A 24156-nucleotide genomic window follows, 5' to 3' on the forward strand; every position below is an offset into this window, starting at 1 on the left:
AGTTTTTACTCTTACTTGGTAGTCATTCTGCAAACTGGGTTCTGTTTCTATTTTACCGTCTGGGTAAGGTTGCAGTTAAGGAAAATTTACTCTCTAAAGACCTTAATGGTACATAGAGCTTGCTAACATAGAGAATTTGCTGTGATGCAAGGGTTTATTTCTAGAACACTGAAAACCTTTCTAGTCCAACTCCAAGAAATGCTGTGTGATTCTTTTTCACTTATTCTTGAGGATTTCTTTGAAATTAAAAGAGGAGCCGGGTGCAGTGGCTCATGCCTGTAATCCCAGCACTTTGGGAGGCTGAGGTGGGCGGATTACGAGGTCAGGAGTTTGAGACCAGCCTGACTAACATGGAGAAACCCCATCTCTACTAAAATAAAATTAGCTGGGCGTGGTGGTGCGTGCCTGTAATCCCAGCTACTTGGGAGGCTGAGGCAGGAGAATCACTTGAACCTGGGAGGCGGAGGTTGCAGCGAGCCGAGCTCACACCATTGCACTCCAGCCTGGGCAACAAGAGCGAAACTCTTGTCTCAAAAAAAAAAAAAAAAAAAAAAAAAGAGGAAGCTCTCACTATCTTATTTCCATGAAAAAGAAAAGACCAGTGTTTTAGTATTTAGTGAAGGAGAGAGAGGACTTAAGGAAAGTTGAAAATAATCATGGACTGATTAATATATTTTTAAGCATTTACTATGGGTATACCACTTGTTTGGGCAATGAGGTGAAGAAGAGTGGGTAGGTTACTTTTTATTTACCTCCATGAATCTCAAAGACTTAGTCTTCCAAAAAAGTCTTATCATTTACTTTTCCATTTTTATGAATCAGTCACATGTAACTGCCAATCAAAGCATTTGGTTAGCATGAAGTAACTGGTGTTACTTCAGTATCATAATATTTCAGAGAAAAACAGAATCTTGCTGTTATAGGTAATCTGAACAGCCTAATTATGGATGACTCTATAATTTCTTTTTGCCTTCTTAAGATATTGGATTTTTTTTTTTCTTGAGACGGGAGTCTTGCTGTGTTGCCCAGGCTGGAGTGCAGTGGCACGATCTCACCTCACTGCAAGCTCCCCCTGCTGGGTTCACGCCATTCTCCTGCCTCAGCCTCCTGAGTAGCTGGGATTACAGACACCCGCCACTACGCCTGGCTAATTTTTTTTTTTTTTTTTTTTTTTGAGACACAGTCTCGCTCTGTCGCCCAGGCTGGAGTACAGTGGGGCAATCTCGGCTCACTGCAATCTCTGCCTCCCAGGTTCACGCCATTCTCCTGTCTCAGCCTCCCGAGTAGCTGGGACTACAGGCGCCCCCCCACCACGCCCAGCTAATTTTTTTTGTATTTTTTTAGTAGAGACGGGGTTATCACCATGTTAGCCAGGATGATCTCGATCTCCTGACCTTGTGATTAGCCCGCCTCGGCCTCCCAAAGTGCTGGGATTACAGGAATGAGCCACAGCGCCCAGCCTCAAGATATTGAAAACTTTTATTCCTGGTTGACTGGGGCCTGGGGACATCTAGTAAATAGTTTTAAGTTGGCTGGGTGTGGTGGCTCATACCTGTAATCCCAGCACTTTGGGAGGCTGAGGCCAGCAAATCACTTGAGGTCAGAAGTTTGAGATCAGCCTGGCCAACATCATGAAACATCACCTCTAGTAAGAATACAAAAATTAGCCAGGCGTGATAGTGCATTCCTGTAATCCCAGCTACTCGGGAGGCTGAGGCAGCAGAATTGGTTGAGCCTGGGAGGTAGAGGTTGCAGGGAGCCAAGATTGCGCCACTGCACTCTAGCCTGAGTGACAGAGCGAGACTCTGTCTCAAAAAAAAAAGGTTTAAAGTTTAGTTTTAGAGATAAATATTCTTTTTTGTTTGTTTTGAGACAGGCTTTCCCTCTGTCACCCAAGCTGGAGTGCAATGGTGCAATCATGACTCACTGTAGCCTTGACCACCTGGGCTCAAGTGATCTTCTCACTTAAGCCTCATAAGTAGCTGGGACTAATTAGCCAGGGACCATGCCTGGTTAATTTTTTATAGAGATGGGATCTCGCTGTATTGCTGCAGCTACTCTGGAACACCAGGGCTCAAGAAATCCTCCCGTCTTGGCCTCCCAAAGTACTGGGATTACAGGCATGAGCCACTGTGCCCAGCAAGATAAATATTCTTTTTTTTTTTTTTTTTTTTTTTTTTTTTGAGGCAGGGTCTCACTCTGTCACCCAGGCTGGAGTGCAGTGGCGTAATCTCGGCTCATTGCAGCCTGTACCTTCTAGGGTCAAGCGATCCTCCTATCTCAGCCTCCCAAGTAGCTGGGATTACAGACGTGCACCACTACACCTGGCTCATTTTTTTTTTTGAGACAGAGTCTCGCTCTGTTGCCCAGGCTGGAGTGCAGTGGCATGATCTCGGCTCACTGCAAGCTCTGCTTCCTGGGTTCATGCCATTCTCCTGCCTCAGCCTCCTGAGTAGCTGGGACTACAGGTGCCTGCCACCACGCCTGGCTAATTTTTTTGTATTTTTAGTAGAGACGGGGTTTCACCATGTTCACCTGGCTAATTTTTAAATTTTTTTGTAGAGATGGGGTTTCACCATGTTGCTCAGGCTGGTCTCAAACTCCACTTTTGAGCTCAAGTGATCTGCCTGCCTTGGCCTCCCAAAGTGCTGGGATTACAGGTGTGAGCCACCATAACTGGCTTGAAATAAAGATTCTAAATAGCAGAAAACAAAACAAAGTAGCCCTGCTACATGCTAACGTGAGTGGTGCAGATCCTAAGTATTATAGCATTTTATTGCATAGAGACGTCCCTGAGCTGGGCTATTGTAGTCAAGACAGGTAGCTAGGACTGAGAAGAGGGTATTCCAGCTGGGAGGCAGTGGGTTTGCATGTACAGTGGCAGGGATGTTAGCTATAAGTCGTGGATTCTGTACGTTGAGGAGACAGTCTGTCAAACAGCTGAATACACAAGAGTGAGTTGGAGATTAGGTGGGAAATGTAGGTTAGGATCAGATCAAACACCCTGAGTTCTTTGAATCTGTTCTTTATACAGAGATGGCAGTGAAAATGGAAGAGTCATTGAAGAGACTCTGTAAAGGAGAAAGCCAAGGACCTGGTGACCAAACGTGAGGACTGAGAGGGAAGAGTCAAAAGTTTTGAGTTAGGGCAAGAACGATACAGTATTACCCCCTTAGCCAAGGGGGTACCTTCTAAAACTCCCAGTGGTTCCCTGAAACTGCGGATAGTACTGAACCGCAATCTAAACTGTTTTTTTCCTATATATACATGCCTACAATAATGTTTACTCTCTAAATTAGGCACAGTAAGAGATTAACTACCATAACTAATAATAAAATACAATTATAACAATATGTCAGCATCACAACTCGTGCACTTTGGGGCCATCATGAAGCAAAATAAGGGTTCCTTGAACACAAGCACTGTGACACCTCTACAGCCAACCTGATGATAGAGATGCCTACTAAGTGACTAGCAGGTGGTTAACATCTGCAGCATGGACAAACTGGACAGAGGGAGGCTTCACATTGAAGGTAGGTGGATTGGGATAGTGTGAGATTCTATCACACTGCTCAGAACAGCATACCATTTACAACTTATTGTTTATTTCTAGAATTTTCCATTTAATTTTTTCAGACTGTGGGTCAAAAAAGAAAAGGGAAACTGTTGATAAGGGTATGTGTCAGGGACTGGTGTACTATTATTATTACAAACAGGAAAGTCGGAAGGGAGAGGTCGAATGAAGTGATTCCAGAGATCCCTGAAGCTTTTTCTAAAAATTTCCAATTTCTCTGAGTAACTCCTGACTAGACAATACTTCCCTGCATTCTTTCCCCTCTCCTATGAGTAGAGCCTGGCAGGACAAACTCTAGAGTATGAGAGGGCATTTGGAGCCCATGAGGTCACCAGGCTAAATCCCCTCATTTTACTGATAAGCAAATTGAGGACTTCGGATATTGTGGCTTCCCTTAAGGCTACAGAGCCAGGCTGGCCTCTTGGCATTATTTTCTGAAATTCTTGTAATAAAGGTTACTGTATATCAATCCTGCTTACTGGCAAAGTGAGCCCTTTGTTTCCCTGCCATATTCATTAGTTATATTATTTTTATTTTAGAAACAGGGTCTTGCTATGCAGGTCCAGGCTGGCCTAGAACTCCTGGGCTCAAGTGATTCTCCTGCCTCAGCCCCTGGAGTAGCTGGGACTGTAGGAACTGTGCCCGACTCAGTTATTGGCTTAATGCCTCAAGCCGTTTTTCACCGTCCAGACTCAGATGCATTAATAATTAAAACAAGTCGTTTTGAGGATTCTGGTTTTCCTTTATCTGTACACCGAGACGCAAACCTTAGAGTAGCACACTACGGACATTCATGCCAAACCCGGCCGCGTCTGCTCTCTCGTGATGCGCCTGAACTGTTTGAAGCGAACGGGATTGATTAACAATTTATGAAGGGAATGGGATTAATTAACAATTTAAGCTCGAGGATTCTTAATGGGAGCCGACTCCCCAGGTTTTGAAGTAAAGGATGTGTGGTGGAGACTAGTAAAGGAATTGCTTCCTTTCTTTGCTCCTCTGAATCCCATTCCCAACGACGTTTCTCGCCTGGAGCCCTGAATTGGTGTGTGACTCCTACCCTGCCCGAGGAAAATGAGATTATGCCAATGTCTTGAATGAGCGCGGTTGTTTTGAGGTCTACACTTTAGCGGGAACCTGGGGAGAGTGCCTTCTTATTCCCCGACCCCGCCCAAGGCTCTCTTCACTTTCCCCGCGGGGGTCCTCTCGTTTTCTCTCTCCCATCCGCTGGATTCCCGCCTTTCCTCCCCCGCATATTTACTTAAGGCCCAGGGGTTGCACCCCGCCCGCTGCTCCTTCGGGGGCGCGGTCGATGAGCTCCGAGGGCGGGGCTGATCGAGCCTATATTCGGGCGTGGCCGGCGGTGATTGGTGAGGGCGGGGCCTGCCGCAGGGGGCGGGGCCTACAGGTTTGGCCCCCGCAGGGAGCGCAGCCGGCGCCGCTGGGAGGTGGTGGCACGACGCAGGTCCTGGCCGAGTGTGGCGCAGCAGTGGCGGTGCTTCCCGTTCGCCACGCGCCGGGGGTGGGTCCCCGAAGGTAAGCGTGTGGCTCATCGAGCTTGCGCGAGGAAGCCTGGCGGAGAACAGCCCGGGCACTGCGCGGGCCAGGTGGAGGGACCCCGGGGGCGCGGGAGGCAGGTGTGGCGTGACGGGCCCCAGTGCCGTTTCCGCGCCCATCAGGAGCGCGGGGCGGGGCGCGCGGGCGGCCCCTCCTGTGAACCCCTGAGAGGAGACGCCGGTTCCACACCCAGGCATGCTGCGGCTTCGCAGCACTCATTCACTGCACTTGGTCCGAGACAGGAAATGTTTGAGTTGTCCCACACACATCCCCTCTAAATGTCGAGAAGTCTCAGGTACTGTCAAGTTTGTATATCTTTAAAATATATTTATAGTTTGTGGTTCAGGACAGGAGGAGAAACCCGATAGTGAGTTTGCAGTGGGGCTTTACTTTTACTTTGTGTTATTCAGTTTGTAAGGAAGGTGTAGTAGAAACAGGACTGTTACTTAAACATGGACAGCAGGGGTTACATAGGGAGTGTATCTTGGAGATGAAGCACGCAGACTTTGGAGCTGGAGTCATGGTTTTGAATCTATTTATTAACTGAGAAAACTTGGGCAATTTGGTTAGCTTTTCTATGCCTTAGTTTTAGCGTATGTAAAATGGAGATAATGATAGTTCCAAACTTACAGCAGTTTTTGAAGATTAAATGAGTTAATACCTGGCTCATAGTCCACAATAAACTTTGGCTGTTTTCTTTATTATGCATTCAGATGAGCATTAATGTCAAGAATTGCCATCACCAGATATACGTGCTTTCTTTCCTCAGAGCTGTTGCTAGAAATGCTTGGGGATTCCTTTGGAACAGTTTTCTTAGACCAAGTTTCACAAGAAAAGGTCTCTTTTCTTTCACTAGGGGTGTTACCTGATGTGATCATCCACCTTGTTCCAAATCACATCCACAGAAACCTCAGAGTCTTGAAGGCTGTTCTAAAACAGGGATGAAAAAAGAGGCAGCGCCTTTACGGTGAATGTAGCCTCATTTTAAGCACCAAGTTCAGGCGGGTTTGTTTAAAAGCAGTTCATATCGCTTTATACAGAACATTTAAGTTGTGTTATTTTGGGTGGATGCTTATTTGTACTATTATTGCAAACCTAAGTAAAACAGAGCACCCCCAATACATAAATAAACATCATAGGAACCGTAGCTTGCTGCAGGGAATCTCAGAATTGAAAGGAATCTGAAAAATCAGACCAGCTGGTCTTTACAGATAAGGATGAGGCCAAAGACTCAGAACCAATAAATGGCGGAGCTTAGGCTAGAATTCAGCTCTGCTGATCAACAAAGTATAAAATCAAATGATGATATTATTTCTAGTTTTGATGATAGTTACTGTCTTTATTTTTGACAGTTTTATGGTGCTGTGAATCGCTTTCCTCTCCAGCAGTATCCTGCTTGGTAGCTTAATTGCATGATTCATAATCTTTCTTCAGTACCTTTGATTTAAATCACAAGTCTCAAAGTTGCTACATTAATTATTGCTTTGAGAACAAGATGATTGTCTTCTTAAGCTTTGTACAAACATGTTCTAATGTGCTTTGGTTTTGTCCTTTTAAAATGCAGTCCTCTTCTCCCATGTAGGGAATGTAAACAGCCAGTATAAACAAATTGACCCACTAGGCAGTTTTTTATCGCCGTTTTATTGGTGAAGTTTTCTTGATTGGGTAGGATAGAGTCAGGAAGTGGAACCCTGAATGCTCGCCCAAGGAAATAGGACTGGGTCCCAAAGAGGTATGTCGCAATGTGGCTGCTAACTTCAAAAGCATTGTGGAGTGAAATTATTTTAAGCTATTGTTTTGTTAGTTGCTGACTCTTCCCCAGCTCTTTGTATAGCTCACTCCTTCACCTCTGGGTGTTTGTTTAGATGTTACCTTCCTATTTAAAATTGCATACAACACCACACTTATATATTGACCTGTTTATTTACTTATTCATTATCTGTTGTCTGACGAGCGTAAGTTCCATGTGGGTAAAGTTGTTTGCCAGTTGTGTTCACTGTTGTATCCTAAATGCTTGAAAATAGTGCCCGGCACACAGAGGTACCAAATTCATGGATCTGATGCGGACATTTCCAACAAGACTAGTAATTAGTTAAGCTAATTCACTGTCATTTTGCCCTATTTTCCCTTCCTTCCATTTTATTTATTCCTAGTTACCCAGGAATAACATCTTGAGGCAATGTTAATTCTTTCTTTTACCTTTGTACCCCACATGCAAATAGCTACCAAGTTATTTCATCTGTCACTTTTTTTTTTTGCAAACCTGCCTCTCCTGTTGTTGCCAAGCCCATTTCTTCATTCCCTTCCATTTGACACCTACAGCACTGCAGTTCCCATTTCAAGTGCCTTCACATCCTTACCTGCAGAATGAAATCCAGAGTGAAAAACCTGACATTCAGAATTCCCTCCAACATGATTTCAAGCCCACTTTTACAGTCTGTATCTCCTATAGATGAAGAGAGTGAGTTCCAGTTTAGATTTGTAAATATGACAGTAGAATAAGGCTTCAAATGGTGATGCCCTATAAAATCCCAAGATGAGTGTTGCTTCATGACAGTTTCTCTTTCTGTTTTTTATTGATGAGTTGATCTTTTTCTCCGACGTGGGCGGGGATTTAGACATAGTGGACTAGTGGCTGTTCCCTGTTTCTAGTAAGAACTTCTGCTGCCCTTTCTGTTTTGAGTTCCCATTCTTCAAACCCCCCTCACATGCGGCCCCTGCCACCCCCTACCAAATATCTAAAGTTCAGTTGGAAGTGGCTTTTTCTTCCTCTGAGTGCTGGTGACTTTCGTAGAGAATTTAGCACAGTCTACTTTGAATTCGAAATCTTAGGGCATTGGTCTTTTCTTTATTTTTTTCATGTCCTGGAGGACAAGAAGCATGCACACACACATTTCAGTTTCTTTTAAAGGAAAAATAAGACCCACACCTACTTATCTGCTTCTTTTTTTTTTTCTTTTTTTTCTTTGTCGCCCAGACTGGAGTGCAGTGGCGCGATCTCAGCACTCTGCTCCCTCTGCCTGCCGGGTTCATGCCATTCTCCTGCCGCAGCCTCCCGAGTAGCTGGGACTACAGGTGCCCGCCACCACGCCCGGCTAATTTTTTGTATTTTTAGTAGAGGCAGGGTTTCACCGTGTTAGCCAGGATGGTCTCGATCTCCTGACCTCATGATCCTTCCACCTCAGCCTTCCAAAGTGCTGGGATTACAGGCGTGAGCCACCGCGCCCAGCCTCTTAACTTTTTTAAATAAACATGAACTTAAAATTATATCAAACAGAACTTTAAATCGTTAAATATTGAGCTTCAACAATTATTTCTACAGTATAGACAAATGAAGAAGATAACAAGGAAAATGTCAGTACTAAGTAAAAAGATTCAAATGAAGACACTGAGGTCTGGATTTATAGAGGGGAGTGGGTGTAGAGAGAGCAGCATATCCAAAACGCATGTGGATGGACAGGCAGATGTTTTTAAAAGTACACAGTAAATTCGGAAAACCATCAGGAGAGGACAACTTTATGGAGCAATATCTGCAGCTTAGGATTTTGTGGAGTCTTATTCCTAAAATATATTTTGTTTTTTTTATCTCTAGGCACATGTAATACTGTTTCTTTGCTTTGTTTCTGTACAAGATAGGACTGAAGATTCTCTTTCTCTCTGGTCTGCAGAAAGTAATTTACTTTCTTTCCTTTCATTGTTTGATCTTAAAAAAAAAGTTCATACCTTTTTCCTGATTGTCCTGGATATGTGGAGAAAGGTATATATGCCAGAAGTTTTTAGTCCTTCAGAAAAAGGTGGTAGATATGAGATACTTGAGTTTACTATTGTTGAAGTTTACAATTTTACTAAGTTTGATATCAGCATTTAACACATTTTGCGGAATTTTATATTACAAGCATATCCTTGCACATATTCCAGTTGAGTCAATGATTTTATTTTACTTGTGACTCTTTCAGATTAAAACTTTACTCAAGAGCTTGTGTAAATGTTTCTGTCACTTAATTTTATCTTTTCTCCTGTGGCCTTCCAAACCTTAACTGAAGTTTTTCCATTCTAGGGCATACATTAACTTGTTTTCATTCAGGTGCTTATAGATATAGGTCTAAATTTATTTTACTATTCCTATGATGAAGCAGCAGTTTCTATTGTTAGATGGGGGGCAATATATATATATACACATTTTATATATATACATTTTATACATATACACATTTTATACATATGTATGTATAAAATTAGGGATATATATGTGCCCTAATTTTTGAAATGTTAAAATATTAAAGTAAAATTCTGCATGTTGTCTTTACTAATAACATAGCCACTGTAAGGTCAGGATTTGAAATTAAGTAGTGTAATTTAAATAAGTATTATAATTTAAATATGCAATTGGTTGTAATTTTTGTGCTTTGGGAAGTTTTCAGTAATGTGATAATAGTTTCAGTGTCAGAAGAATTTGGAAAGCAAATATTTACTTTACAGTAAAGTTTCCTTTATCCCACTGCATAAGCATCTGTGTTTATCCTGAGATCTCCTTGATTTTATAAAGCCTTAGTTAAGTGTATTATCAGATAGAATCATTCATAAAAATAATAAAAAATGAGGGTACAGATGCTGATATACCCCCAGCACATGGTAAATACTACGTATCATTAAATAGTAAATCTATGTTTTAAGGGAGGATTTTATTAAGATATAGCATATTAGTACATATTTGGAGTGATCCAGTGAAGAGGCAGAAATTGATGATTCAGGAGATTGATGAAGGAATAATGAGGCATTGGTCACTGAAGATTTCACTAGCACACTTTGGCAAGTTGGAATTTCTAAATGTCTCTCTCCACCTGTTTAATAAATCAATGAAAGGTTTTATTAGGGCCTTCTAAGTGTATGGCAGTCAATAAGTCACAGTCCCTACACCCTAGTCAGGGAGGCTCTCAATAAGCAAGCAACTGCAATCCTAGTTGCAATCCATAAATGCTGAAATGGAAATAAACAACATGATGAGGGAAGATTAACTTGGGGAGGGAGCACATTAGGGTGACCGTGAAGTTTGTTGGAAGAAGTGACTTTTGAACAAGGCGTTGGTGTGAAGAGCTGATGAGAGAGTGTCCCAAACAGAGGGGCCACTGGTACAAGAGACGAGATGGGAAAGGGCTTGGAACGTGTGCGAAATACGAAGGAGGTTGTTCTGGCGTGTGTCTAGTGAACACAGAGGCCAGAGGCCCTTGTGGGTACAGCTGGAGACTTATGCAGAGTAACATTAGGCCCTGTGAGGGATTGTAGTCTGTCAGCAATAATCCACAGTTTGGATTTTATTCTAAGGGTGGTGGGAAGCCGTGGAAAGGGGTTAGGCAAGAAGTGAAATGATCAGATTTACAGTGATAAAAATAAATTGGTCTGGCTACTGGGGAGAAGATGGATTGGAGGGAGTTTAGAATGGAAGCAGAGAGCAGGTTGGAGGTTCTCCCAAGAGACTCTATGAGACATGATGGTGATTTTTGTCTTTTTGGGTGTTGTTTTGTTGGGCCTGGACAATCTGAATTCTGCCAACCTCTTCAGTTCAGAACCAGCTTGACCCCAGGCCCCATCACTCTGCCAGTCACCACAGTCCTCTAGGAATTTGCCTTGGGAGTATTGTATGTTCACATTTGCCTGTAAGATATGCTTGGAGTGTGCCTACAAATGGAAAAACTTGGGAGTTTTGGAATAGAGCAGGCATTCTGGTGGTTGAGAACCCAAGATAGTGACCTTGGGAGGCTGAGAACGATAGGACAGCCTTGCTGCCACAGCTACCATCTCTACTAGTCAGTTCTGGACCAAGTAGAGGGACATGGCATGGCTGGAGTAAATTTAGGACCTTCCTCCTATCCTAGCAGTATTTTGTTTGGTTTGGTTTCTTAAAGAGACGGGATCTAGCTCTGTCACTTAGGATGGGAGTGCATTGCTGCAATCATAGCTCACTGCAGCCTGAAACTCCTGGGCTCAAGCTATCATCCGGCCTCAGCCTCCTGAATAATTGGGATTAGAAGCATGAGACACCATGCCTGGTTTATTTTAGCAGTTTTATCCTATATGGAGAAAACAAAGGGCTGTCAGTGGTTACTTCCACTTCCTCACCCAGGCCCTTTTCTAAATGTTTGTAATAAAATGGAGCTGGCTCATGTGACTTTAGTTGAGCTTCTTGGACACTCTTCTCAAGTTGTTGGTGCACAACACTCTTCTTCAATACTGTTTTAGTGCCAACATTGGCTATTTTGCATGTACTTTATTTTTAATTCATATATCACTTTTATCAAGAATCGGATAAATAAAAGGTGCTTAAATAGAGATGTAGTAAACCTAGGAAAAACTGGGACTGCTTTGTGATTACAGAATGTTGGAAAAATCAAAGATGGGGGTGGAGTGGGAATTAGAGGAAGGATGTATCAGTAAGAAAGGAAAACAGGAAAAGTTGTAACTGATTCATCATGTGATGTGTGAGGGGAGGGGAGGGGAGAAGGTTACTATGTATCTTTCATTGGTAGAGCCTGTTGACTTTTTAAAAAATCTGTTCTGCAGTGAATTTAATTTACAGATGTGACAAAGATGTCCTTTGTTTCTGTTGAAACATTTGGGATGTGTTTGGAGCTAGTGTCCTGAGAGGCAGAAATAAACATACACAGACTATATATACTCTTACAGTAGACTTTCAGTAAAGTAAGCAGTTAGTTTGGGGTTAGAATTTGCTGGGAAGGTGCTTTTAATGTAATTTAAAATGAAACCTATTCATAGGGTCTATTCCCTTCTCAGAAATAGTCCCATCCCAATTCCTTTTTTTATTTATTGGGTCAGTTCCCCTTGCCACGCCCAGGGTTTGTGTATGGTTTTTTTTTTTTTTTTACTTTTTTTTCATAGCTAAATTAGGAAAGTACAGAGTTCCCCATATATCTGTGTCGCCACACATGTACAGCACCCCCAGTTGTCAATATCCCCCACCAGAGTGGTACATATGTTATAATCGGTGAACCTACGTTAACACATCGTAATAACCCAAAGTCCATAGATTCCATTAGGGTTCACTCTTGGTGTTGTACATTCTGTGGGTTTGGACAAATGTATAATGACATGTGTCCATCATTACAGTGTCACAGAGTATTTTCACTGCCTTAAAAATCCTCTGTCTAGTCATCGTTTCACCCTGTGTCCCAGCCCCTGGCAGCTGTTGATCTTTTTACTGTTTTCATAGTTTTGCCTTTTCTAGAATATCGTATAATTGGAATCATGCAGTATGCAGCCTTTTCAGATTGGCGTCTTTCACATAATGATACACATTTAAGATTTCTGCATGTCTTCGTATGGCTGGATAGCTTATTTCTTTTTAGCACTGAAAAATATTTCATTGTCTGGATGTACTACAGTGTATTAATCTATTCACCTATAGTAGGGCATCTTGGTTGCTTCCAAGTTTTGGCAATTATGAATAAAGTTGCTAGAGACATCCATTTACAGGTTTTTGTGTGCACGTAGTGTTTAGCTTCTTTGGGTAAATATCAAGGAGTACAACTTCTGGATTGTATAGTAAGAATATGTTTAGTTTTGTAAGAAACGGCCAAACTGCCAGAGTGGCTGTACCATTCTTGATTCCTACCAACAGTGAATGAGAGTTCCTGCTGTTCCCTATCCTCACCAGCATGTGATGTTGTCAGTGGTCTGGATTCTGACCATTTCTGAAAAGTATGTAATGGTATCTCATTTTAATTTGCATTTCCTGGTGACATGATGTGGAATATGCTTATTTGCATTTGCCATCTGTATATCTTCTTTGGTGAGGTATCTGTTAAGGTATTTTGTCCATATTTTAATCAGATTGTTTTCTTGTTTTTTAAAGAGTTCTTTGTATATTTTAGATAACAGTCCTTTATTGGCTGAATCTTTTGCAAGTGTTTTCTTTTTTTTTTTTTTTTTTTTTTTTTTGAGAAGGAGTCTCGCTCTGTCAAGGCTGGAGTGCAGTAGTGCGATCTCAGGTTACTGCAGGCTCTGCCTCCCGGGTTCACGCCATTCTCCTGCCTCAGCCTCTGGAGTAGCTGGGACTACAGGCACCCCCCACCATGTCCAGCTAATTTTTTTGTATTTTTAGTAGAGACGGGGTTTCACCGTGTTAGCCAGGATGGTCTCGACTTCCTGACCTTAAGATCCACCCGCCTCGGCCTCCCAGAGTGCTGGGATTACAGGTGTGAGCCACGATGCCTGGCCTATTTTTGTTTTTTAAGATAGGGTCTTGCTCTGGCACCCGGCCTGGAGTGCAGTGATGCGATCTTGACTCACTGCAACCTTCACCTCCTGGGCTCAAGCGATTCTCCCACCTCAGCCTCCTGAGTGGCTGGGATTACAGGTGCATACCATCATGCTAGGCTAGTGTGTGTGTGTGTGTGTGTGTGTGTGTGTGTGTGTGTGTGTGTGTAGGAATTTTATAGTTTTGTTGTTGTTGTTGTTTGTTTGTTTGTTTTTGAGACACAGTGTTGCTCTGTTGCCTAGGCTGGAGTGTAGTGGTGCAGTCTCGAGGCTAACTGCACTCTCCACTTCTGCCTCTTGGGCTCAAGTGATCCTCTGGTCTCAGACTCTCAAGTAGCCAGGACTACAGGTACATGCCACCATGCCCGGCTAATTTTTAAATTTTTTTTGTGGAGACAGGATCTCACTATATTTCCCAGGCTGATATCAAACTCCTAGGCTCCAGGGATCTTCCCGCTTTATTAGCCTCCCAAAGTGCTGGGATTACAGGCATCAGCCATCACCCGGCCTACTTTTGCAATTTATGTGCATGGCTTTTCTTTTGTATCTTCCTTGACCAGCCTTGTTAGTGCCCTCCTTTAGGTGCCATCGTTTCTAAACACCCGGTACCCTGTTCCCCTGCTGAGGAAAACTTGTAGCTCTTCACAGGCCAAATTCCTTCCTTTTGGGACATGTTTGTTCTTACTTCCCTTTATGCCTTGGTGTGAATCACCAGCTCACCCTCCATGCTGTATTGGGTAAGAATGGGAAATGATACTTACGAGTGTATCTACCTTCTAATCTGAGTAGGGTCCTCTAGTCAATATCAAACAATCTTTATGATGGGTTAAGGAAATATGGTTCAGAAATTCTCTCTATTTTTTACAGGTGAAAGCAGAAGAGTCTTTTGACTTTTTTTATAAAAAATTTTTTTTCACTGCCCTGAAACAAAGATAGGCAAGACCCAAGGACGGTAATTAGCATATAATAGACAAAAAGATGGACACAATGATGAAGGAAAACATCCTTTTTAAGAAAAGTTTTAATGGTCACCTATTGTAAGCAATATTTGAATCAGTAACATTTTAACATAACAAGAATTTGGGCAATTTTTTATCATAGAGTTTCACCCATATTGGTATTTTTTTACAGACCCCAAACAAAAAAATTTTAAGTCTATGGATGCTTTTTTAAAAAAGATGAATTTTCCCCCTCCTTTTAAAAAAACTGTATCCTTGATAGTGTCTTTTCCTGTGTCCTTCCTATTTCATAATTAGCCCTTGGTTGTCATTGTGATGGGGCCAACACTCAGAGCCTGCTGTGGACCAAGCTCTCAGTTAGATGTTTACATGTGACGTTTTTTAAGAAAGCTAAGCCGGGCTCCTGACAAAGTGCTGTCCAGACTTTGACCCCTCCTGGTGGCAGAATCAGAAATCTGCTTTTCCTGTGCATGACTTTCTTTCCGTAACGCAGTTGCCTGGTGGATCCCTGGTGCTCTCTTCTCTTCAACTCTGTATCTCCAAAGATGATTTAGAAAAGGATGCATGTAACAGCATAGTAAGTTGAGGGTTATGGTATGTGAGCTGGGCTCACGTGAGAGTGCTTTCACCCACAGCCGCGTGACTGTGTGGAAGTATTCTTTGTGCTTAGGTTTCTTCTTCATCTGTAAAATGAGGATAATGATATTTACCTCAGAGGTTGCTATGAGGGCTCATTGATGTGTTAGATGTGAGCGCTTAAACCAGCCCTGGCATTAGTGCTCAGTAAATATTTATTTCTCAACCTTCAGCCCTGTTGACGTTTTGGGTCAAATCATTTTTTGTTGTAGGGCAGTACTGTGCATATTGTAGATGCTTAACATCATCCCTGACGACCACCGCCCACCCCCACTCCCACCCCGACCCTGGCAAGTTGTGACAATCAAAAATGTCTCCGGACATTGCCAAATATCCTCCAGGCAAAATTGGCCCCAGATGAGAACCATTGTCTAATCTTTACTAGCTGTTATATTACCCTTGCAGATTCACCTAAGAATTGGCTGGCCTTGAAAAGTTTTGCCATCATCTTAAGCCTCTTTGGAAGAGCTGTTACCTACCCCTGGCAAGCCAGCTGCCCCTGAGCACCAGACTACAAAATTATCTTCTGACTGTCTAGCAGAGTGAAGGCAGATCCTTTTCCTGTTCCTCTTTTGAAAAGCCCTGCATGTATATGAATCTCCCAAAAAAGTCCCAGTTTTAATCCCACATAAATGACATAGCTTTTTGTTCTGTTCTTTCTTAGTTGTGGGTTTTTATGTCAATCCCCTTCTTACTCTGTTTTATTTAGCTGCCTGGCCAGAAGATGATTTTGCGGAATTTTAATTGCTTCAGTTTTATAGCATAAATAGGTACTACATGTATAGTAATAGCAGGCTTGCTTTTTCATTTTACTTTTAATCACTTAAAATAAATTTGTGAACTTTCTTCATTGGTCCCCAGAGGACTCTGTAAAGCATGTACATGTTGTGGAGGCAGGGTAGTATAATGGATAGAAGCCCTGAAGTCAGACCACCTGGGTTCAAATCCTGCCTCTGCCTCTGGGGCAGGGTCCTTCATCCTTTCATGCTTCAGTTTCTCCTCAATTTCTTCTAGTTAGGGCTGTTGTGAGGAGCAACCAGATTCACACATGTAAAGCACAGTCTGGCTTGTAATAAGTTTAGCCACTAATCAGTACGTATTAGGCTGCCAGTTCAATTTAGCTTGAAGGAAAGCAAAATCTTATTTAAGAAGAGTTGATGTGGTACAGCAAACATGCACATATAGATTTTGGAGTTGGACAGATTTGCATTTGAATTCTAGCTCTATTGCCTGTTAGTCGCATATTAACTTGGGCAAGTGATTTAACCTGTTTATGTTTTTCTTCAGAGCAACATCTTTATTCCTAACATATAATTTTGACTTCTTTTTCCAAATATGATTGAGGCAAATGGGTGGAATCTCTTTCAAACCTCTGCTTCCATACCTGCCTGGCTTTATTTTTAGCTAAGCTGTACGGTTTGCGGCTATGTCCCTTCTCTGTACCCTCTCAGTATACCATGCATACACATAACATCATACTTACAAATTTGTATGTTGCTTGTCAGTCTTCCCTGTCTTCCCCGTTAGGTAAGTTCTGTGAGAGTAGGATTTTCTCTTTGTCTTTTTTTTGTTTTGTTTTTTTGAGACAGAGTTTCACTCTGTAACCCAGGCTGTAGTGCAGTAGCACAATCTTGGCTCACTGCAACCTCTGCCTCCTGTGTCCCAGTTCAAGCAATTCTCCTCCTTCAGCCTCCCGAGTAGCTGGGATTGCAGGCACGTACCACCATGCCCAGCTAATTTTTGTATTTTTAGTAGAGATGGAGTTTCACCATGTTGGCCAGGCTGGTCTTGAACTCCTGACCTCATGATCCACCCTCCTCAGCCTCCCAAAGTGCTGGGATTGCAGGTGTGAGCCACCGCACACGGACTTCATTTTGTCTTTTTTATTGCCTAGTGCATGATGAGCACTCAATAAGTGTTCGTTGAATGAAGGAATAAAAATGAATTCAAAAGAAATTGTTATACTTTAGATCTGATTTATTGGTTACTTTTACAGTGCTAGGTCTTTTACGCTATCTCAAATCCTTAAAGCAACCCATATGAAGTCAGTCTTGCTTCTGTGAAGACAGATTTTTCCCTAAGGGCTCTCTAATACCCCGTGTGGGATGGTGGGATAGTGGGCCTTAGTGTTGGTCTTTTGTGTTGTGGTCGGGCACTTAGCACTGGCAGCACTGAATCCATCTTGGTGAGGGGAAGGCCATATTGTCCCTATATAGCCTCCACACCTACTGCTTTGGCCACTTTGTCATCGGTCCATTGAGCAAGCAATGGGACGATTGGGAAAGAGGCTGACTGACATCCATAAGACAAGTCATCTTGACCACATGATTATTGAGAGCCTATCTGTAGTGGGCATTGATGTGAGACACAAATACGCTCACATTCTGTGCTGTAGTGAAAGGTTCGTATACGTACTTCTGCACACCTCCCTTTAAAAAATATGTAATTTCCCAATCTTGTTCTTTCCTAGTCACTGACCAGCAGGCCATCCATTAGCCACTGCCCAAGATCATCATAGATACGTCCCTTTGGCACTCCTCCTGACAGGTAAACCACCACGTGTGCTGCTCAGAGTTCTGCCCACTGGGAAGATTTCCCTTCACCACTCTCTTTCAGGCCATCCCTGAGTGGGGCTGCCTTTTCTCACTTCTGGCTGGTGTCAGCACACTGCATGTCCATCCATAAACAAGCATGCCTTTTTCCTGCCCTGCTAACTGGCCTGAGGATCCTCCCCATGGGGCCTTAAATGTGGGTCTAGAAAACTTACAAGGAAGGAGGAACAAACAGTAGGGGAGTCCGGGCTGCCGATCCCTGCAGTTTACTTGTGCCATCCAGACTTGCTTAAGCCTAGTCTTGCTTTTACCGTACCAAGTGGATTAGTGCTGTACATGTCTAGTTTTATGATTCAGTGAACCCGATAATACTCTGTTCACGATGGGCTGTTCTTTTGACACAGTCTCTTCATTTTCCATAGGCGGTCATTGCATCTCTTCCTGGGCCTAGTAACAAGCCAGGAACCACAGACAGTGGTTGCTGGCAAACCCTAAGGGGTCTGAAACTCTTTACTCTTTCCTTGGTGCTTGTCAGAGAGAGGGGTCCCTAGTTCATTCCTGTTTGCCATGTCATTTCCAGTACTACTGGGTATGCTGAGGCATAGGCTCAAGGGTTAGAGCAGCTTTCATTGGTCTAGAACCTTCTCTTGGAATGGGCTTCAATAAAAACTGGCAGGCTCATAGGTTACCCAGTAAATGGGTCAGAACAGCATATCCAAGTATTGAAACTCACTATTTGTTTTACCTCTCTCAGTGCAAGTGGTGCAAGGTGTAGTAATTTCTCTCACTTGAGACGGGATATCCTGGCTCAGACCAGGGAAATCCTAGTGTGGTGAGTCCCTGAACTTTCATGAGTTTTTTTCCATCCTCTGGATTGTGTATGTGTCTTACGCAGGTGTCCAAAGTGCTTGCTAGTTTTTGTTCACCAGGTCCAGTTAAGAAAATGGCATCCATGTGATGGACCAGTATGGTGATCTGTGGGCTGTCAAGATGATCAAGGACTCTCCAGACTATATTATGGCGATTCAGACATAGTCCTCAGGTGAGACAATGAAGATACACTGCCTTTCTGCCACTTCATGCAATTTGCATCTCATTGTCCTTACTGATGGTGATAGAAAAGAAAGCATTTGCCAGGTCAGTAGGCATACCAGATGTCTGGGGTTATACTAATTTTCTTCAGAAAACAAAAACAGAAACACTACATTTAGAATCTCAGAATCCCGTTTGAAATTGGTGTCACCATCTGATTAAATTTATGGTAATCCATTGTTATGTTCCCAGTTCTTTCCAGCTTTGATCTAGGTAAATGGCCAAGTTAAATGGGGATATAAGAAGTTTTAACAGCCCTGCATCCTTTTAGTTTTTGATAGTGGTACTGATTTCTGAGCTTTTCCCATGGATGTGGTATACTTTTTGATTACTTTCTTAGTAGGAAAAGGGGAGACAGTTCCAGAGGCTTCTTCATAGCCTTTTCTCTCATTATAGCTTTTATGACATGGGACAGGGAACCAATATGGGAATTTGGCCAGTTACTAAGTATATCAGTTTCCACTACAATTCTGTTACTAGGGAAATAAGCACAGGATGGGCCTGTCGTCCCACTGGACCCACTGGGAGACAGACTTACTCTCTGACCTTACCTCTGGAAGTCCCACTCTGACTTGTAGACCATGTTCTGGGTCTCTAGGAGATTAGTGTTATTTCAGAGCTAGTATCTACTAACGCTTGGGAGGATTATATATTCCCATTTCTGTAGTGGACAATCATCCTGGGGAATTGCTACAGGTCCTTCTCAGGAAAGGCCTGGAGAAAGATCAACAGTATATGCCTGTGGCCGTTTAAAGGGTCACAATACGCTGGGTGTGGTGGCTCATGCCTACAATCCCAGCACTTTGGGAGGCCAATATGGGCAGTTTGCTTGAGCTCTGGAGTTTGAGACCAGCCTGGCCAACATGACGAAACCCCATCTCTACCAAAAATACAAAAATTAGCCAGGCATGGTGGTACATGCCTGTAGTCCCAGCTACTTGAGAGGCTGAGGTGAGAGGATTGCTTGAACCCTGGAGGTGGAGGTTACAGTGACCCAAGATTGCGCCCTGCACTGCAGCCTAGGCGACAGAATGAGACCCCATCTCAAAAAAAAAAAGAAAAAAAAGGTCACAATAATCTTATTAGTCTTCCTTGATCTAAGATCCTTTGAATTTATTCCTGTATGTGCTCTCCACACTCCCACTGGTAAATAAATTGTTGAGATCCTAAAATATTTTGTTATAAAGGCAGTTTTCTCCCAGAATAGACTTGGAACTTCTTTCTGGGGTCTTTTGGGTTACAAGACAATGAAAGATGGTGGGAGTAGATAGTGAAGAGAATTAGCATCCCTTGTGAAACAACTTGAAAAGAGTTTTATTGAGAAGGAGGCGTTTGGATGCAGGGTATTCTCTGAGAGATACAGACAGCTGCTTTCAGCAAGGCAGTTCAGCTGAATTTGGGGTTCAGCATTCTTAGCCTCATCTATGCCTACCCAAATGCCTGCATCTATGATTCAAGTAATTCTCCTTTCCAGCCAGTGCCGTATGTTAACACATTAGACTTTGCGGGATTGTATATTGAATTGGCTCTGCAACCCTAGCCATCAAACCCTGGGCTTGATCTTCTCAGCTCGGCAACTATAAGAGATGAAGGACTCTAATAAAACAGCCACGGATTTTCTACCCATCTCTTTGGGAATTCACAGCTTTGACTTTGTCATTTGCTTTAGGCACATTCTCAAGGACAGCCAGAAGCAGCCCCAGCCCACATCGCAGTCTCTGAAGTCAGTGTTTTTAGCTGCTACTTGGACTTTGAGCACTCTCCACCTGCACTCCATCCTGTGACACCATGCACAGGTAGTAGTTTGAGCGATCATGATGTCACTGTGTGCCATCCCCTCCCCCCACAGGAAGATTTTCAGGACACTTGTCAAGTACACATTCCATTTTTGAGGCTGTGTTTCCTGCGGTCTTCTTGGTACCAGTTAACTGCATCAGTCATATGACACACTCAAATGTAGTTGAAGGGAGTTTAACAAAGGGACTGTTAACTAAGATGTTGTGGGCAGGATTAGAGGAACCATCATGGCTTGTTGAAGCACCTCTTTACTAGCAAAGTCAGGAAGCTGTTATTATTCCCAGGCCCTTCAGCTGTAGCTGTGGAAGAGGGGCTGCCTGCTAGGAACTGTGGGCTTAGGTGGGTAAACCACTGATGTCAGAAAGGGACCAGGGGAACAAATATCTTAGCGCCATGCTTCTCTTACCCTGTAATTTGTTAGTGACTCTCATGGCTGCATCCAGCCAGAGGGCAAAGGCAAAACAGTGTGCAGTCCGTAGAGCTCAGACTTCTGGACATGTGGCTGGGTGGAGAAAGAGTGGCATTTGGGTCTGGAAGGGCAGATAGAGACTGTCAAGTGCAATTGCCAAACTGGAACCTTTGGCTCAGGTTTGAGTGTGCTTCTTGAGTGTAGACTTCTACACTTAAGTGCCAGCTGTGCCTGTTCTCTTAGATGTCCCCTGGGTACCTTGCAGGAAACAAGTTGTCCTGCCTACCATCTCTTTCCTTCTCCTTTATTCCTGATGCCACTTAATGTGATACCTTACTGTCCCTTCCAAAAGGAGGACCTGAGGAATTCTGCTTCTTTGGGCTATAGCACAGCAGGGCACTCATATAAAGTAACAGCAGTACCTGCCACCCTGAGCCCCACATTCTCAAGGGAGAGGTGTGGAAAGTGTAGCTCATAACCTTCACCTTCTCAGTGTCTCTGCTGCAGGAGGAGAAGCATGGGTTAATGTGGCTTCTAAGGTTCCAGGACAGGGCCAGTCTGCCTTAGAAGTACAATAGGTTCCGGCCGGGCACGGTGGCTCACGCCTGTAATCCCAGCACTTTGGGAGGCCGAACGGGCGGATCACGAGGTCAGGAGATCAAGACCATCCTGACTAACACGGTGAAACCCCGTCTCTACTAAAAATACAAAAATGAGCCGGGTGCAGTGGCGGGTGCCTGTAGTCCCAGCTACTCGGGAGGCTGAGGCAGGAGAATGGCGGGAACCCGGGAGGGCGGAGCTTGCAGTGAGTGGAGATCGCGCCACTGCACTCCAGTCTGGGCGACAGAGCGAGACTCCGTCTCAAAAAAAAAAATAATAATAATAATAATAATAATAAAAGAAGTACAATAGGTTCCACCTGCTCTCATGCTCAGGCAGTAGATCGCTGTGACAGGCAGGCCAGGCTCTGGTCAGGTGCTTCCCTGGTCTTAGTGGGGCAAAGCAGCTACTATTATGGGGCTTTAGAATGCTATAATTTACAGACAGATGCTGTACTCTTTGTTGAGGCGGGACCAATTACTTGTCTGTATATTCTAACAACTAATTCAGCTACACAGAAATATTTCTGACTTCTGGGCGCAGTGGTTCACGCCTGTAATCCCAGCACTTTGGGAGGCCGAGGCAGACGGATCACCTGAGGTCAGGAGTTTGAGACCAGCCTGACCAACATGGAGAAACGCCGTCTCTACTAAAAATACAAAATTAGTTGGATGAGGTGGCACGTACCCCTAATCCCAGCTACTTGGGAGGCTGAGGCAGGAGAATCGCTTGAACCCGGGAGGCGGAGGTTACAGTGAGCCAAGATCGCGCCATTGCTCTCCAGCCTGGGTGACGAGAGCAAAACTCCGTCTCAAAAAAAAAAAAAAAAAAAAAGAAATCTTTCTGACTGCATTTCCAGCAGCAAATCCAACAAGGGAAGCTTTGAATCATCTCAAAGGAAGCATTCTTATAATCAGTTAAAACTCATTATACCTGAATATTCAATGCCTGCTGATATATATTTTAAGTCATTACCTGAATATAATTTATTTATAGTGACCAGATCTGTTACAGCGACTTCCTGAAACTGACCATCCAGGGAAATTATCCAAGCATACTGACAGTTTAAAAAGTATTATTTAGTCTGAGTGTGGTGGCTCATGCCTGTAATCCTAGCACTTTGGGAGATTAAGTTGGGAGGAATGCTTGAGCCCAGGAGTTCAAGACCAGCCTGGGCAATGTAATGAGACCCCGTATCTTAAGAAAAAAACAAAAAAAAGTATTGTTTGAGCCAGGCGTGATGGTCTGTGCCTATAGTCGCAGCTACTTGGGAGGCTCAAGCAGGAACATCACTTGAGCCTAGGAGTTTGAGGCTGCAGTGCAGCATGATTGTACCTGTGAATAGCTACTGCATTCTAACCTGGGCAACATAGCAACACCCTGTCTCTAAAAGAAAGGTATTATTTGGTGTCATGTGGTGTCAGAGTATGGACTGCTGTGTGTAGCAAAGGTGACATCAGTGTGACATCTCTAGCCCTTTATTCATGAGTGGGATGATATTAACATACTGCATTTATTTTGTAGGAAGATCTACTGTAGTGTCTCTGACCAGAGGTTCAGTACAAAAGAATAATCCACAGTTATAATGAAGCATAGTACAGTGGTTAAGAGTTGGAACTCTGGGCCGGGCACGGTGGCTCAAGCCTGTAATCCCAGCACTTTGGGAGGCCGAGGCGGGCGGATCACGAGGTCAGGAGATCGAGACCATCCTGGCTAACACGGTGAAACCCCGTCTCTACTAAAAATACAAAAAACTAGCCGGGCGCGGTGGCGGGCGCCTGTAGTCCCAGCTACTCGGGAGGCTGAGGCAGGAGAATGGCGTAAACCCGGGAGGCGGAGCTTGCAGTGAGCTGAGATCCGGCCACTGCACTCCAGCCTGGGTGACACAGCAAGACTCCGTCTCAAAAAAAAAAAAAAAAAAAGAGTTGGAACTCTGGAGTCAGATGGCCTGGATTCAAATCCGGGATGTATGAATTATTTCACCTCTCTGTGTTTCAGCTGCCTTATTTGTAAAATGAGTAAATAGTTATGTACTATACAGGATTGTAATCTGAATTGTTCAGCACACTTGACCAGTTCATCCTGATTCAGGAAGTCTGAAAACCACACTTTGGTTACCTCCAACTAGATCTTTTCTAGGTGAGAGTTAGTGCTTAGTCTACATGAACTGAGGTGTGTAAGTTACTGGAATTTCCTAATAGTAAGGAAGGTAGATGGACTGCAGATATTTGTGGGTTGTAGTAGGAACACAGTAGAAACTAAATCTCTAACCTGGGCTGAGACTGATGAGCAAAAGTAAATTCCTGCCAGAATAAATGTAAAATTAGTCCCATGCTTAAGGAATAACCGTCATAGTATGTTAAAATTGTTTTTGTTAATCACTTCTTTTTTTTTTTTTTTTCTGTTGGTTAAGGTTGCATGATGGAATTTGAACATTACTTCAAGAGGTGTTATGTTTTGGATTAGTTAATTGAGTTTGTCCTCTGCTGACTGTTTCTTCGGACGCATTTTTTGGTGTGCTCTTGAGGGATTAAATGCAAAGAGATCATACCATGGACTACAAGGAAAGCTGCCCAAGTGTAAGCATTCCCAGCTCTGATGAACACAGAGAGAAAAAGAAGAGGTTTACTGTAAGTACTTAACATAAAGCATGTGGAAAAAAATTGAATATAGAGAATATTTTCATTTCTGCTTTTCTTCTCCAACCTAGAA

The 24156-nt window shown here is 43.3% G+C and overlaps 1 protein-coding gene across 31 annotated transcripts in view; it reads left to right on the forward strand.

The window, feature by feature from the left end:
* SGK3 (serum/glucocorticoid regulated kinase family member 3) overlaps window positions 1-24156 on the forward strand; it is a 147716-nt gene that overhangs the window by 54771 nt on the left and 68789 nt on the right. For 4 of the 31 annotated variants that reach the window (XM_015145485.3, XM_077943716.1, XM_028852710.2 and 1 more), the window contains exons 1-2: window positions 4993-5107; window positions 23858-24074. In XM_015145485.3, coding sequence (XP_015000971.2) covers window positions 23979-24074 — 96 coding nt within the window. In that variant the 5' untranslated portion in view covers window positions 4993-5107; window positions 23858-23978. The other 27 variants (XM_015145488.3, XM_077943717.1, XM_077943720.1 and 24 more) reach the window with 16 other exon arrangements.

Source organism: Macaca mulatta, chromosome 8 (assembly GCF_049350105.2).
Source record: "Macaca mulatta isolate MMU2019108-1 chromosome 8, T2T-MMU8v2.0, whole genome shotgun sequence".
Taxonomy (NCBI): domain Eukaryota; kingdom Metazoa; phylum Chordata; class Mammalia; order Primates; family Cercopithecidae; genus Macaca; species Macaca mulatta.